Source organism: Gadus morhua, chromosome 20, assembly GCF_902167405.1.
Source record: "Gadus morhua chromosome 20, gadMor3.0, whole genome shotgun sequence".
NCBI lineage: Eukaryota > Metazoa > Chordata > Actinopteri > Gadiformes > Gadidae > Gadus > Gadus morhua.
In genome coordinates, this window is record NC_044067.1 from 16,332,006 (window position 1) to 16,345,414 (window position 13,409).

The 13,409-nt window shown below is 47.0% G+C and overlaps 1 protein-coding gene across 3 annotated transcripts in view; it reads right to left on the reverse strand.

Annotated features, from left to right (window-relative positions):
* hdac4 (histone deacetylase 4) overlaps positions 1 to 13,409 on the reverse strand; it is a 111,747-nt gene that overhangs the window by 69,585 nt on the left and 28,753 nt on the right. For all 3 annotated transcript variants that reach the window (XM_030342869.1, XM_030342870.1, XM_030342868.1), the window contains exon 3: positions 6,959 to 7,027. In XM_030342869.1, coding sequence (XP_030198729.1) covers positions 6,959 to 7,027 — 69 coding nt within the window. The remainder of the gene's footprint in view (positions 1 to 6,958; positions 7,028 to 13,409) is intronic.

A 13,409-nucleotide genomic window follows, 5' to 3' on the forward strand; every position in this document is an offset into this window, starting at 1 on the left:
ATAAAAACTCGAAAGAAATAAAAAATCTCTGAATGCAAGTCAACAAAGGACAACACATCTCTCTATCTATCTGTCCAGAGCCCTGGGGGAGCTGCGGTCATGTATTTTTTACTCCCTGTCTGGATGCTAATGTTTCCCTGCACAGCCACTCCTACGGCAGACAGGGAACCATTAGCTCCCGTGGCTACGCTACACGCAGCTCAAACTAGCACCCCCTGTGCACTCAGAACCCCCAGGTCGGACTGGTGGCCCTGCAGGACACACACACACACACACACACACACACACACACACACACACACACACACACACACACACACACACACACACACACACACACACACACACACACACACACACACACACACACACACACACACACTTCAGGATAGTTAATCATATGTATAGTTGCAGGCTGTCGGTCGATAATAAAGACCCTTTCGTCATTCATCATTCGCCGCTTTTACTACTTCTATCCTGAGTACTGAGCGTGCCATTGGCTCAAGAGGCAGGTCACAAAGGAGGTAGGGGTTAGGACCATCTTGCTCAAGGTGGTGGTGATGGTGCAGCTAGTTATGGTTGTGTTGGAGTTGAAGGTGGAAGAGCTGGTGGTGGTGAAGTTGTAGATGGTCGAGGTGGATGGAGGTGGGGGCCGACGAGGTGGAGGTAGTGGTGCTGGAGGAGTTGGTGGAGCCTGAAAGGAGGGGGCCACGTCCGGACCATGGAGTGTTCATCTATTATATATGGTTCCAAAAGCCCCCCTCCACCCATAGAGCAAAGATGCGGCTTTTAAGAGCCTTCACAACAACGCGCAACTATGTGTGTGTGTTCATACGCGTGTGTGCGCGTGGAGAAATAGGCCTACAGACCTGTCAATATACTGAATGTGATGCAGACAGACAGACAGAAAGACAAACAGACAGACAGACAGACAAATCAAGAAAGAAGCCAAAAATCAAAAATAAAAATAAATAAATCAAGCCGTTCACTCCAGAATAAACATTGGAGGTAGCGAAGTGGAAAAACAAACTGGAAAAACACCCCATCACTTTGATTTCAAGGACCATACATCTGTGCACACATACACCGTGCCCTTGCACACACTCATATGCACTTACACACACAAAAGCATCTACCACACACACACACACACATGCCTCCATGCAAAATTAATAACTTGGAAAAATGAAAAAATGAAATCCCACACACACACACACACACACACACACACACACACACACACACTTTCCACCATTAGGTGTGTGCTGAGGATAGTAATGGCTACCATACTCTTGTAGTACATACAGAGCTCGTCACATCCAAGATGGTAACATATACCAACTCAACTCTACTGTATGAGGCTGAACCTGTGGCTGAGGGACCGGATTCTAGCAGGGGTTTGTGTTAGTCTCTTCTTCTCTCCGTCTACCCCGCTCTCCCCCTCTCACTCTCACCTCTCTCCCCCTCCTACACACATCCAGCCCAGACCAGACATTTCAAGCAAATCAAAAATACAGACTGGTCCTTATACAAAATTCATAAGTGGGAAGCATGAAAAAAGGATGTCCAACCCCTTCAGACTCAGACGGAGGAACCAGACTGCACTCTGGCATATATTTTAGTGCTATAAATATATACAGATATTTTTAACATTAATTATAACTTAATAGGACCTGTTGAGTGGTTTTAGCAGTCCCAATGCAGCACTCCTAATCTAACCTAACCTAGCTGTATGAAGAGTGATACAATAAAAATAAAGGCTTTCTATTTTATTCAGGCATTAAGACCAAACAACCTGCAAAAAGGCAGACCAGGTCCGTCTGTCTGTCGGCCTCGTTCTTCTTGAACTCCCAAATCTAGCTAGTTTAACTCAATCCAGGCTCTTTAAGTGTGTTACTCACTTTCTAAATGTGGCTTTCTATATGTGAGCTTTTCTTTCTATTTTTATGCGTGTGTAGTGAGAGTAGTGTGAAGCGTGCAGTGTGTGTGTGTGTGTGTGCGCTCACCCGAGGCTATGTCTGGACTGATATAATTAGTAAGCGGGGCACTCCATTTTACTCCTCTATTCCCTCTCTTCTCTTAAATCAGACTTTTCTGGTTATACTTCTCTCTGCTTTATCACATCCCACAGACCGGCAACCTTGCATCATTACACTCCTCGTATCTTATCTCCTCTTTCCCCTTTCCTCTTCATCTTCTCATTGCCCATCCTCAACCCCTCTCTCACTCTCTCCTCTCCTCCACCCCTTCCTCTGGTCTCTCCCCCTCTTCTCTCCTCCTCTCCCCCCTCTCCTCCTCCACCCCTTCCTCTGGTCTCTCCCCCTCTTCTCTCCTCCTCTCCCCCCTCTCCTCCACCCCTTCCTCTGGTCTCCCCTCCTCTCTCCTCTCTCCTCTCTCCTCACAGAACAGACAACAGCTCCTGCAGGCCCTGGTTCTAGGCCAGGGGGAGCGCCTGGGGGGTGCGGTGCCTGTCTAGCCCATGTAGGAGACCCTGGCATGGGAGGTAGAGTGGACCCAGACGACCCCGCCCCCCCACACTAAACTGAAAACAACGTGGCCCAAGGGTTGGATACAAGGTGGAGTAGTGAGAAATATAGGTCACATGTATTGATACATAATGTAAGTGTAGAAATGCAGATGAAGGCAATGGCTGCAGGCGATTGATTGCTTCCCCGGTTTTCATTCATAAATTACACTGATAATATTCCGCTTTGGAGAGGAGAAACGCACTCGACGGAGAAGGCAGTTCACCCAGAGTTCATGGTTTGTATGATACGCGTGTGCCCATTAAAAATGGGTTAACAACAAACCCTTTTTGTTTTTGCCTTGAATATGTTGTAGCCTTGAATCCACTGCTGCTCCAACCTCTACCACTCTTCCTCCTCCTCCTCCTCCTCCTCCTCATCTCCCTGCTCCTCTCTCTTCACAGCTCCTCCTCTCTCTTCCTCCCAGCTCCTCTCTCCTTAACAGCTCCTCTTCTCCCTGCTCCTCTCTCCCCCTTGACTGGCACCTGGCACCCAGAACCACTGTCCATGCCAGGGCCATGGGGAGGAGGTGGAGAGGGGAGGAGGGGGAGGAGGCGGAGAGGAGGCGGAGAGGAGGCGGAGAGGAGGGGGAGCCAGGATCCGTGCAGGCCATCTGGGAGACTGGCACTAGTGTCCGGGGTGACACAGAACCAGCGCCAACACACACGCACACGCACACACACACACAGACACACACACACGAGACAGACAGACACACACACACACACACACACACAAGACAGACTGACAGACAGACAGACAGACAGACAGACGGACGGACGGACGGACGGACGGACGGAACCTGGTGAGCACCCAGCTCTCATCCAGTGGTAAAAGGTCAAGGACACCTAGAGAACATGACCTCTGGTTCTCTCTCTCACTCTCTCAGAAAACACACAGTGAAATTGTTACATTACTCCTCGTTTGTTATCCATCATCCAATCTAGCTCTTCCTTCTGTCTTCCTCCCATCCTTCACACACACACACACACACACACACACACACACACACACACAGCGTCTGGTGTTGGACAGCCATGTGTGTGTGTGGGCTGCAGCTAATTTGTGCAGAGCAAGAATAGAAATCTGCTTGGCTGGAGGAGAATCAGCTCGGTTTAGCTCACAGTGCACTACACGGGCAACACACTCACACACACACACACAGACACACACACAAACCTTTCTGTAGTTGTTTTTCAAACTCATTTTCAAGCAAATACACTAGGAAACATGGAGCATAGTTTGGTCTGAATTTTGCAGTATAGCCAACTTACGCTTGGCTGAAATAAAAATTCAAAGAAGTGGTTATGAACCGGAAGTGTAAGCTTCAGTACAACTTTGTCAGCAAAGCAATTTCAATCAATCTTTTCTATTGTGGGTAAAAATGCAATGACGGAGCGGTGGTTTACATGAGATGTGAATGGAGGTGAATGGAGAGCAAAGAAGTGAGGGGAGAGAAGGGGAGAGGCCAGAGCAGTTTAGGTGAGGAGGGGAGGAGAAAGTGAAGAGGACTCTTGGTTAGGAGAGGAGAGATCTGAAGGGAGGTGTGGAGAGGAGGAGTCTTGTTTAGGCAAGGAGAGAATTGAAGGGAGGAGTTGAGGTAAGAGGAGTCTTGGTAAGGAGAGGAGATGAGAAAAGTGAAGGGAGGAGTGGGGCTAAGAAGGGGGGTTAAAACACACCTTTTCTAAGGGATAACATGGGAGTATATTAAGAGTGTAGCTTGTGTTATTATTTTCCAAAAAGTACCATGGTTACAGGTTAGTAACAAATATTTAAAACAGACAATTTGCAGCCAAGATTTATATGCAACCCGAGAGCAGCAGTTTCCAAACCACTTCCTCAGGCAAACAGGTTTAAATAAGGGCAAACAGCCAAACAATAAAATAAAACATTTGACTGGTAGTAACGTTCCACTAAGGAGGAACCAAAACACATAAACATGGACTTCTACTGGCAAAAAAAGAAAACTATGTTGACTTACAAATTAAACCAACCACCCACACACACAGTGCCTTACACACACACACAGTGCCTCACACACACACACACACACACACACACACACAGTCTTGGCAAGCCATGGGAACAAACTTAACACGTTTGATAAGCGTGTTAATAGAACATCGCATTTCCTGCGCGGAACAAATGTCGCCATTTATTTTTGGGGGGCTGCATCAAGAAAACAGATCGGATTGATTGAGAGGAAGTGTTATGATTTGTTATAATTTGTCTATCCAGGGCCAGATCTTGTTTTAGAGGAACGTCAGAGCTTAACAGCGGCACAATACACCCCGTCATTAGGTGTGGACAAGGAGCCTGCTGTCACAAGTTATTACTGTTATTACTGCGAATGGTGGGCTCTGGAGGCAATGCCACACTGGCCAAATCTGTTTATTACTGCAGTTATATATATATATACATATATAATTATTTATTTTGTTACCGCATACATATTCATTCTATCTATCTATCTATCTATCTATCTATCTATCTATCTATATAGGGGAAAGAAGGGTATAGTATAGTTTGGCTCACAGCCAGCCGTACTTGGTTTGTACCTCATTGTCCCTAGCTGCTCGTGAGTAGCATGCATCTAGAATACACTGCAAGTCGCCTTAGGTCATATTTATTGTAGTTTCAAGGCTTCCACATGCTTTGGAAAACAGGGGACACACAGATGTATGTTTATATGAGTACCAATCATGTTTGTGAAATGCAGGTAGAAGGCTAGGTTAGATTTCGTTCAAATATCCCGGTGAAATCCCAGAGATAATTACAAGAAAATATATTGTAAGGAAAAGAAAAGCCAGAAAGCCTTCCAATTCAAAGTTGCAGTCGAGGTTATGGTAGCCGTCATTTTATTGGCCTGACCAAACATGGGATCATTAAATGATCCTCCGTACATTTTGTATTTGGATATTAGATAACATAATTGGAATTTTTCGGTAGCACCGAAATATTTGATAAACAAAAATACAGCAGTTAGCAATGTTATTTTTTTCCATTTGCTTTGCTGATGGGATATGGATTGGTGACTTACTGAACGGTTCAGTAAGTGACACCATGTTAGCAATAGTCTGTGTGAGCTCATGTCAACGCGTGTGTGTTAGCATGCGTTTGTGCGTGTTGCCAAACCTAAACCTGTGTTAGCATGTGTTAGAATGCATTAGCGAATGTTTACGTCTCTTAGCATGTGCAAGCGTGGTTTTGCGTGCATCAAAACGTTAACCCACGATAGCATGTGTCAGAATGCATTAGCGAACGTTAGTGTCAGTTAGCAAGCATTAGCAGACATTAGCACCTGTTAGCACGCTGCATGCGCCTCTTTTGGCGGGGCTTAAAGGCCATGTAACCCTCAGCGGAGCCACGGCAGACCTCGCCAGCAGGGTTCTTAGCCGACATGTGTCATACCCCGCGACAGCATCGATCCTCTGCCACATGGGGATGACATGCTGGAGGTGGGCTGACGGCTCGCTGTCACCGCGTGAACTTCCCACGTTCCTGTCAACCACAGTGAGAGAGAGAGAGGGCGAAGCTCGATTGACACATTGACACCTCTCTCTCTGTCCCTCTCTCACCCTCTCTTTCGGTCTTCACGAGCACAAACACTCACACTCTTCAACCTGACCCGGAGCGCGTCGGAGATGAATGCATCATGGCCTATGCTAAAACCAGCGTGTGACACTACAGCTTTGGGGAGGTGATTACGGGCTCACGGAGTCATTACAAGATCACGCCATCATACGCAACACACATGGGAGCAAAACACTACGAAAACCCGCACACACTAAAAGCCAAAAGGAAAACACACCCCTCCGAAATCACACGCATACAAATAAACACACACATACGTACGTAAACAAGTGTACAGTATTCCTAGGTCAGAGCACCAAATGGCAAGTCAGCAGGCCGGGCCAGTAATCCCAGCGACACCAGTAAGCACCAGTTCAGCCAGAGTGACGTTACCCATTCCAGATGTCAGCTGGAATACATGTCACCACCCCATCTACGCAGCCACACCGCAAACCATCAACAACAGCTGAAAACCAGTATTACATTACATTTACATTACATCTATTTTGATGAGCCTTTAATCCAAAGAGACTTACAAAGTGAGTACAGCAAAAAACTCCAACAAGCAGAACGCTACAAGTGCTACGTTTAAAAAAATAAATAAAAATGCTTCTGAAGAGAACGAATGTATTTTGAATCTGCGACGAGATGGCAAGTTATGCACCCGTCACACCTGTTGTCCAACATGCCCTATTTGCAGGACTTACGGAAGCAGTCAACCAGGAAGCTTTTCTACAGTATGTAGAAGTATGTTGTAACCCTACACACACAAAAAAAAAAAAAAAAAAAACACACACACACACGCACACGCACACGCACACACACACACACACACACACACACACACACACACAACCTACCAGTCTGGAAGTGGTTCATGGTGGATGCCTTCAGCAGCTCCAGAGGCTGCTCGGTGTGGGTTAGACAGCCTGGAGAGAGAGAGCGAGAGAGAGAGAGAGAGAGACTATAGGTGAGACATCAAACCAGAGAACAAACCATGAAAACAACCGTCACAACAACCTTCATCTTCCACCCAGCAACTATAGAGCTCATAATGAGCCCAGGTGTGGAGCGAGGTCTCTGGTTCCCTGGGTAGAAGAGCCATCCATAACTCAACAGATGCAATGAGTGCATGTGAATGCGTAATACATGATCATTAGAGTGGGAGTGGGAATACAGTAACTGAATAAAGAAGCATGCGATAGCAGGCTATATATAGCCTGGACTCAAATACGCACGTGCGGACACACACACACACACACACACACACACACACACACACACACACACACACACACACACACACACACACACACACACACACACACACACACACACACACACACACACACACACACAATTATTTCAACAATCAATACCTTTGACAAAACAACAGTCTCTTTACAAACCCAAGAAATATCTCTCAAAGATGCATGTTCATCTAAATAGCAAAACACAGTAGCTGATTTACTGTTTCCCCAGTAAAAAGGAGGCATTGCTTTCTTCAGACTCGTGTCGTCTAGACAGAGGGTACAACTGGGATCAGCATCGCATATAAATACCTCCTGGGTATCCCCTGGCGCTCAAACCATGTTGACTATATGCCTTGTAGTGGGGACCGGGTTCCATTCCCCACCTGCTACTGAAACATCCCTCGTGCTTTCAAGCCACAAAATATACACAAAAAGCAACAAATAAAGGCTTTGGAGAATATATTGCATCCAATACTAGCATCTGACCATCGCCTAGGGGGGGAGGCAGAGATGGAAGGAGAGGGGTGAATGAGAAAGAGAGGTTTTTTTAAGACCATGTGCTGGGTTAAGTACTTGCACATGACAATCACGTCTACAGTGTGTGTGTGTGTGTGTGTGTGTGTGTGTGTGTGTGTGTGTGTGTGTGTGTGTGTGTGTGTGTGTGTGTGTGTGTGTGTGTGTGTGTGTGTGTGTGTGTGTGTGTGTGTGTGTGTGTGTGTGTGTATCTGGGTTGCCTGCTTCTATTTTGAGCCACAGCATACTGTCTCAATGATTAATAAATGATACAGGGCGGGGCTAAATTAATCATTCATATATATATATATATATCTTTCACACACACTCTCATCAGATGAAAACAGATACTTAGCCGGTCATCAGAAACAACATATTTACTCACAAGCCATCGAAGAAATCCCATTGTCTACGTTTCATTCACAGTAAACAGGCTTACCAAATGCAGAGAGCAAACCACTTAATAAACAAAATGGAAAATAAAATAGTTGTTCAGCTGTAATCTGCAGTCCTATATGGTCTACTCAGCCTTGCAGATAAACATCCATCATGATTGGCTGGGGAATAGGTGAACACAGACACGCACACGCACACACAAACACACACCTTACATAAGTACTTAAGTCATTTGGCAGACGCCTTTTACCAAGGTGACTCAGTCAATTCAGATGCAGGACACTAAGGAGCAGGTAGCAGTTGAGGGGCATCTCACACACTAAGACTTCGGGGATGAAACCCAGGACCTTTTGCATTTGTCACACAACCTAACCCCAACACTATGATGGCAGCAGACGGAAAGACTTGCAGGCAGGCAGACAGTCACAGACACAGACAGGCAGTCAGTGGCTTCTGTTTTTGTGAAGGCCCTTTGAGGAAGTAGCGTGCGCTAACGTGTGTGTCTACAGAATTTGGTCGCCATGGGAAAGCAGCTGGTGCCGGCGTTTGGTTGATGTCTCTTTTTTTCAGGGGACTGGGCAGATGACTGATCTTTGAACCCTGCCGAGGAAAAAGCGTCCGTGGGCTCTCTCTCGGGTCTTCCCGTATTTCGAGGAATCGTGCGGGACGGATGCTGCCATGTTTACGTTGGTTACATGGTAACCAGCATAAACAAATAACACCAGCGAGCAAGGCGCGAGGCTGGCACGCATGTTTTCCGTTACCATGCTGGGATTACAACAAACCGTTTTATAGTTACACCCCTCAGTATACTACGTCAAGCATTGCTCAATGAAGGACCCAATATATGCCCAAAAAATATTGGGTTATTATGTTCTGAATATGTCATATACAGGTTTCACTTGATTTCTGAAACGTTGTAATAGAGGCCCATTGGGATTGTTTAATACATCTGACCTTGCATTTGTGATTCCTATGACTACGCAGCACTCTGTCCAGGCAGCCTTTGGGTAAAAGCTTCTGCTAAAAGTGCCTTAATGAAAAGGTAAACACCTAATAAAGCTCATTCAGACCATTGTCGTCATAGTGTTGTCTGCCGCAAACCAAAAACTGATATCACGGTCCTCATACCTTTGATCACACATAGAACACAATATCATTGGTTACTTTATGCACAACAAACAAGGTTGAGAGGAAAGCTAACCCACGTGTAGACTAAGACATCAGTTCCACATCTTCCTCTTTATCTGTCTCTCTCTATATATAAAGGGACATGGAGGATAGGCTTTCACGACGGATAACAATTGCTTCAGAGACTCTTGAGTATTTGTCCACCAGACACACTGGTCTAATTGACCCTGTCTGGGAGGCAAAATGTTATGTTTGAGTGTGTGTGTATGGATTTGCGCGCGCACACCTGTGCCCGTCCACTAAGCACAGAATTACATCAAGGCTCTCATCCATCCACTTTAGCCGCTCTGCCCTGGACCACTGCTGAGCACAGTAGCAGACCGACCACAACGCAGCCACGCTCTATTACGGTGCTCCGGTACAGTACCATCTGCTGTTCCAGTGCTAGATAGAAGAATTACCTCATATCCCACACAAGGAAAAAAATGAGATTTGAGAGACCTGCCAAGAGTCTAGTGAGCTACAGAGACAGAGAGGTAGAGGGTGGTGAATAGACTGTGGAGAGAGAGAGAGACAGAGAGAGAGAGAGACTGTAGAGAGAGAGAGACTGCAGAGAGAGATAGAGATGGCTGTTCAACATATGTGGCGAGTCCTACCCTCCAGGACTAGCGTGTGTCTGGACATACGTGTCCCGTCCCCCCCCACCGCACCCCGCTCCTCATGGCGATAGGAAGCAGGTGCTCGCCAAACCAACCGTGTTCCTGGCGCCGGGACAAGTTGCCATGGCGCTGGATACAGGAAGCTGCTGAGGCTGCTTCAGTAGACACCAGACCGACACCTGGGCTACCCAGAGGACTGCTCCCCCCCCCCCCCCCCCCCCCCCCCCCCTCCCCACCTCCCCCGTCTGGTGACATCCTCACATCCATGTGCCTGAGGCAAAAGAGAGTACACACACTGTCCCAAGCAATGCATGCACAACACATTTAACACACACATACACAACCCCGATCGACGTGCACACCATGTGTGGTTTTTGTACCATGCAAACCACACGTGCATCAAACCCATACACTTCAACACACACACACACACACACACACACACACACACACACACACACACACACACACACACACACACACACACACACACGGGCAGGGGGCCAGGATGGTCACCCCAGGGTGCCCTCACCTCAGGGTACCCTCACCTCCACCTCACCGCTCTGAGCAGTGGAGGGAGAAGGAGGGAGGGAGGGAGGGAGGGAGGAAGGGGGGAGGAGGAGGAGAATAAGGGAGGAGGAGGAGATGGAGGCGGAGGAAGGAGCAGTATGCCTGACCTGATGCCTCTTCCCCAACCACCAGCCCTAGTGGAGCTGTCAGCGCTGACTGCCAACTGCACCATCCTGTCTGCCCCGCCTCTCGTCCCCCTCCCCTCCCCCCAAGCACCGGCCGTCTGCTCCAGGGATGGGGGGGGGGACAGGGGACGGGGGGGAGTAAGTCTGTGAGATTCAGGGTGAACCTGCCACTGGCCCTGCTAACCAGGTGACACACAGCAGCTGGACCGGCCAAAACTGGTTCACAACACAGATGGACACAGCTACACAACAGACACACAGACCCGCACGCACACACTTCACTTCCAAACTAATTGTTGCACTCCGGATAGAAAGCATGCCGCAGAGTCCAGACATTGGCTCCATCACAAAATCTAAAATTTAAATAATACATTCTGAGAACGTTCCTGATTCAGCTCTGTTTCTGAATCAGTTGTCAAACATAATGAGACGTATCAACGCCTAAATGACCTAATATGAATAACTGAATAAACCCTAGTTTGTATAATTAAAGCAATCACTTAAAAGAAATTCCCTTTTGGGGTAGATGGTGTTAAATTGTCTCTGGGTTTGGCCATGAAGTCAAACAACCTGCAAGCTACAACGACAACGTAATCCATTTATTTTGAAAGTTTTTAACTACAATGAAGACTTTGATAGAGGACTGAACACAAGCTACCCAAAACGAAAAACAAAATACAAAAAAAACCAATATATATATATATATATATTTTTAATAACTGGAAGAGGTTGAAGAGGTTGAAGCCTGGAAGGCTGACAGAGGCCTTAAAGTTCTCCGTCTCTCGATCATCTAAGGCTGCTGCAAACAGAAACCGAGTGTGTTGTGAACCTCACCAGAACTGGTCGGCACAGCTTCCCCTAAACCACTGTGTTTATGCTGCGGCCATGTTTACTGGTTACCCAGCACTTCCTGTGGGCATCCTGAGATGGGAAGGCCAACAGCGCCACACAGACGTGCATGTGTGATGGTACCTTTATGAGGGTACCATAAACAGTGTATGTATGTGCGATCGTTACAAGGGGAAAGGGGTAGTGATAGTCTTTATGAGGGGGTTAGGGTAAGTGATGGTTAGTCTATATGAGGGGGTTAGGGTAAGTGATAGTCTTTATGTGGGATATGGGTTAGTGATAGTCTTTATGAGGGATATGGGTTAGTGATTGTCTTTCTGAGGGGGATAGGGTTAGTGATAGTCTTTATGAGGGGATTAGGGTTAGTGATAGTCTTTATGAGGGGATTAGGGTTAGTGATATTTAGTCTTTCTGAGGGGGTTAGGGTTAGTGATAGTTAGTCTTTATGAGGGGGTTAGGGTTAGTGATAGTTAGTCTTTATGAGGGGGTTAGGGTTAGTGATGGTCTTTATGAGGAGGTTACCGTTGCTGATAGTGAGTCTTTACGAGAGAGTTGGGGTTAGTGATAGCTAGTCTTTATGAGGGGTTAGTGATGGTCTTTATGAGGGGTTTAGGGTTAGTGATGGTATTTGTGAGGAGGTTACGGTTGCTGATAGTGAGTCTTTACGAGGGAGTTAGGGTTAGTGATAGCTAGTCTTTATGAGGGGTTAGTGATGGTCTTTATGAGGGGGTTAGGGTTAGTGATAGTTAGACTTTATGAGGGGGTTAGGGTTGGTGATAGTCTTTATGGGGGGGTTAGGGTTAGCGATAGTTAGTCTTTATGAGGGGGTTAGGGTTAGTGATGGTCTTTATATGGGGCGGGCAGCCATGTGTAGTGGCAGAAGGCTGGCTTCAGGGGAGAGGTCCACAGGGAGACACAAGAGATCACACTGATACCTGAGAAGGAGTGAGTGTCTACGAGAGAGAGAGAGAGAGAGAGAGAGAGTGTGAGTCTGTGATAGTGAGTGAGAGAGTGAGTGAGTCAGTGAGTGAGTCTGTGAGAGTGTGTGTGGGAGTGAGCAAGTGTTTCTGCATTCAAGCATCTTTGCAGTCCTAGACACGGAAACCCAGAGTGGAGCAGAGGGGTCATTGGGTGGAGAGAAGGGCCCCTTTGTCTCTCGGACCCGGTCCCCATGAGGTTTTACAAACCATCGCGCATATGGTTATCACATGGCCGATCAGGTCTAGTAATACACTCAGTGCATGCATCTGAACAACGTCCCCACAAGTAAAACACAGAGTGTGTGGGTGCGTGCGTGCTTGCGTTCAAATGGCAGATCAGGACTACGGGTTGCCGCATTCCTCAGAGGAACGTCCTCGTACATAGAACACAGAGCAGAACATCTGTGTGTCAGACGTATGTCACCTCCAAAATAAACTGAGGTCTTTCTCGCTGCATTTCTGAGTCAGGGTTCAATCCAGTGCTATAATTAAGGCGCCTCGCTGCCATTTGGGAAGCTAAGCCAATACATGGTAGGTGCTCACGCTTTTCCGTGCCGTAAATAATTGGTTGTTCCAGCTCTTTGCCCCTGATTGGTGTGGAACGAGCGACCCGACCACAACTCATAAGTAAGATAGACTCGGGGAAACAAATAAATAAATAGTGCGCCTTTATCCATTTTAAGTTGTGGAATGAGAGTTAAACCAGATTCTAAACACGAGAGCATTTTATAGAGCCCAGCTTTCAGATCTACTGAACAATGCATTCACCTCCTCCACAGCAGGCAATCCAAGACGGGGGACATGTCTCTTTAAAACACACCCTGGTTGTTTTACC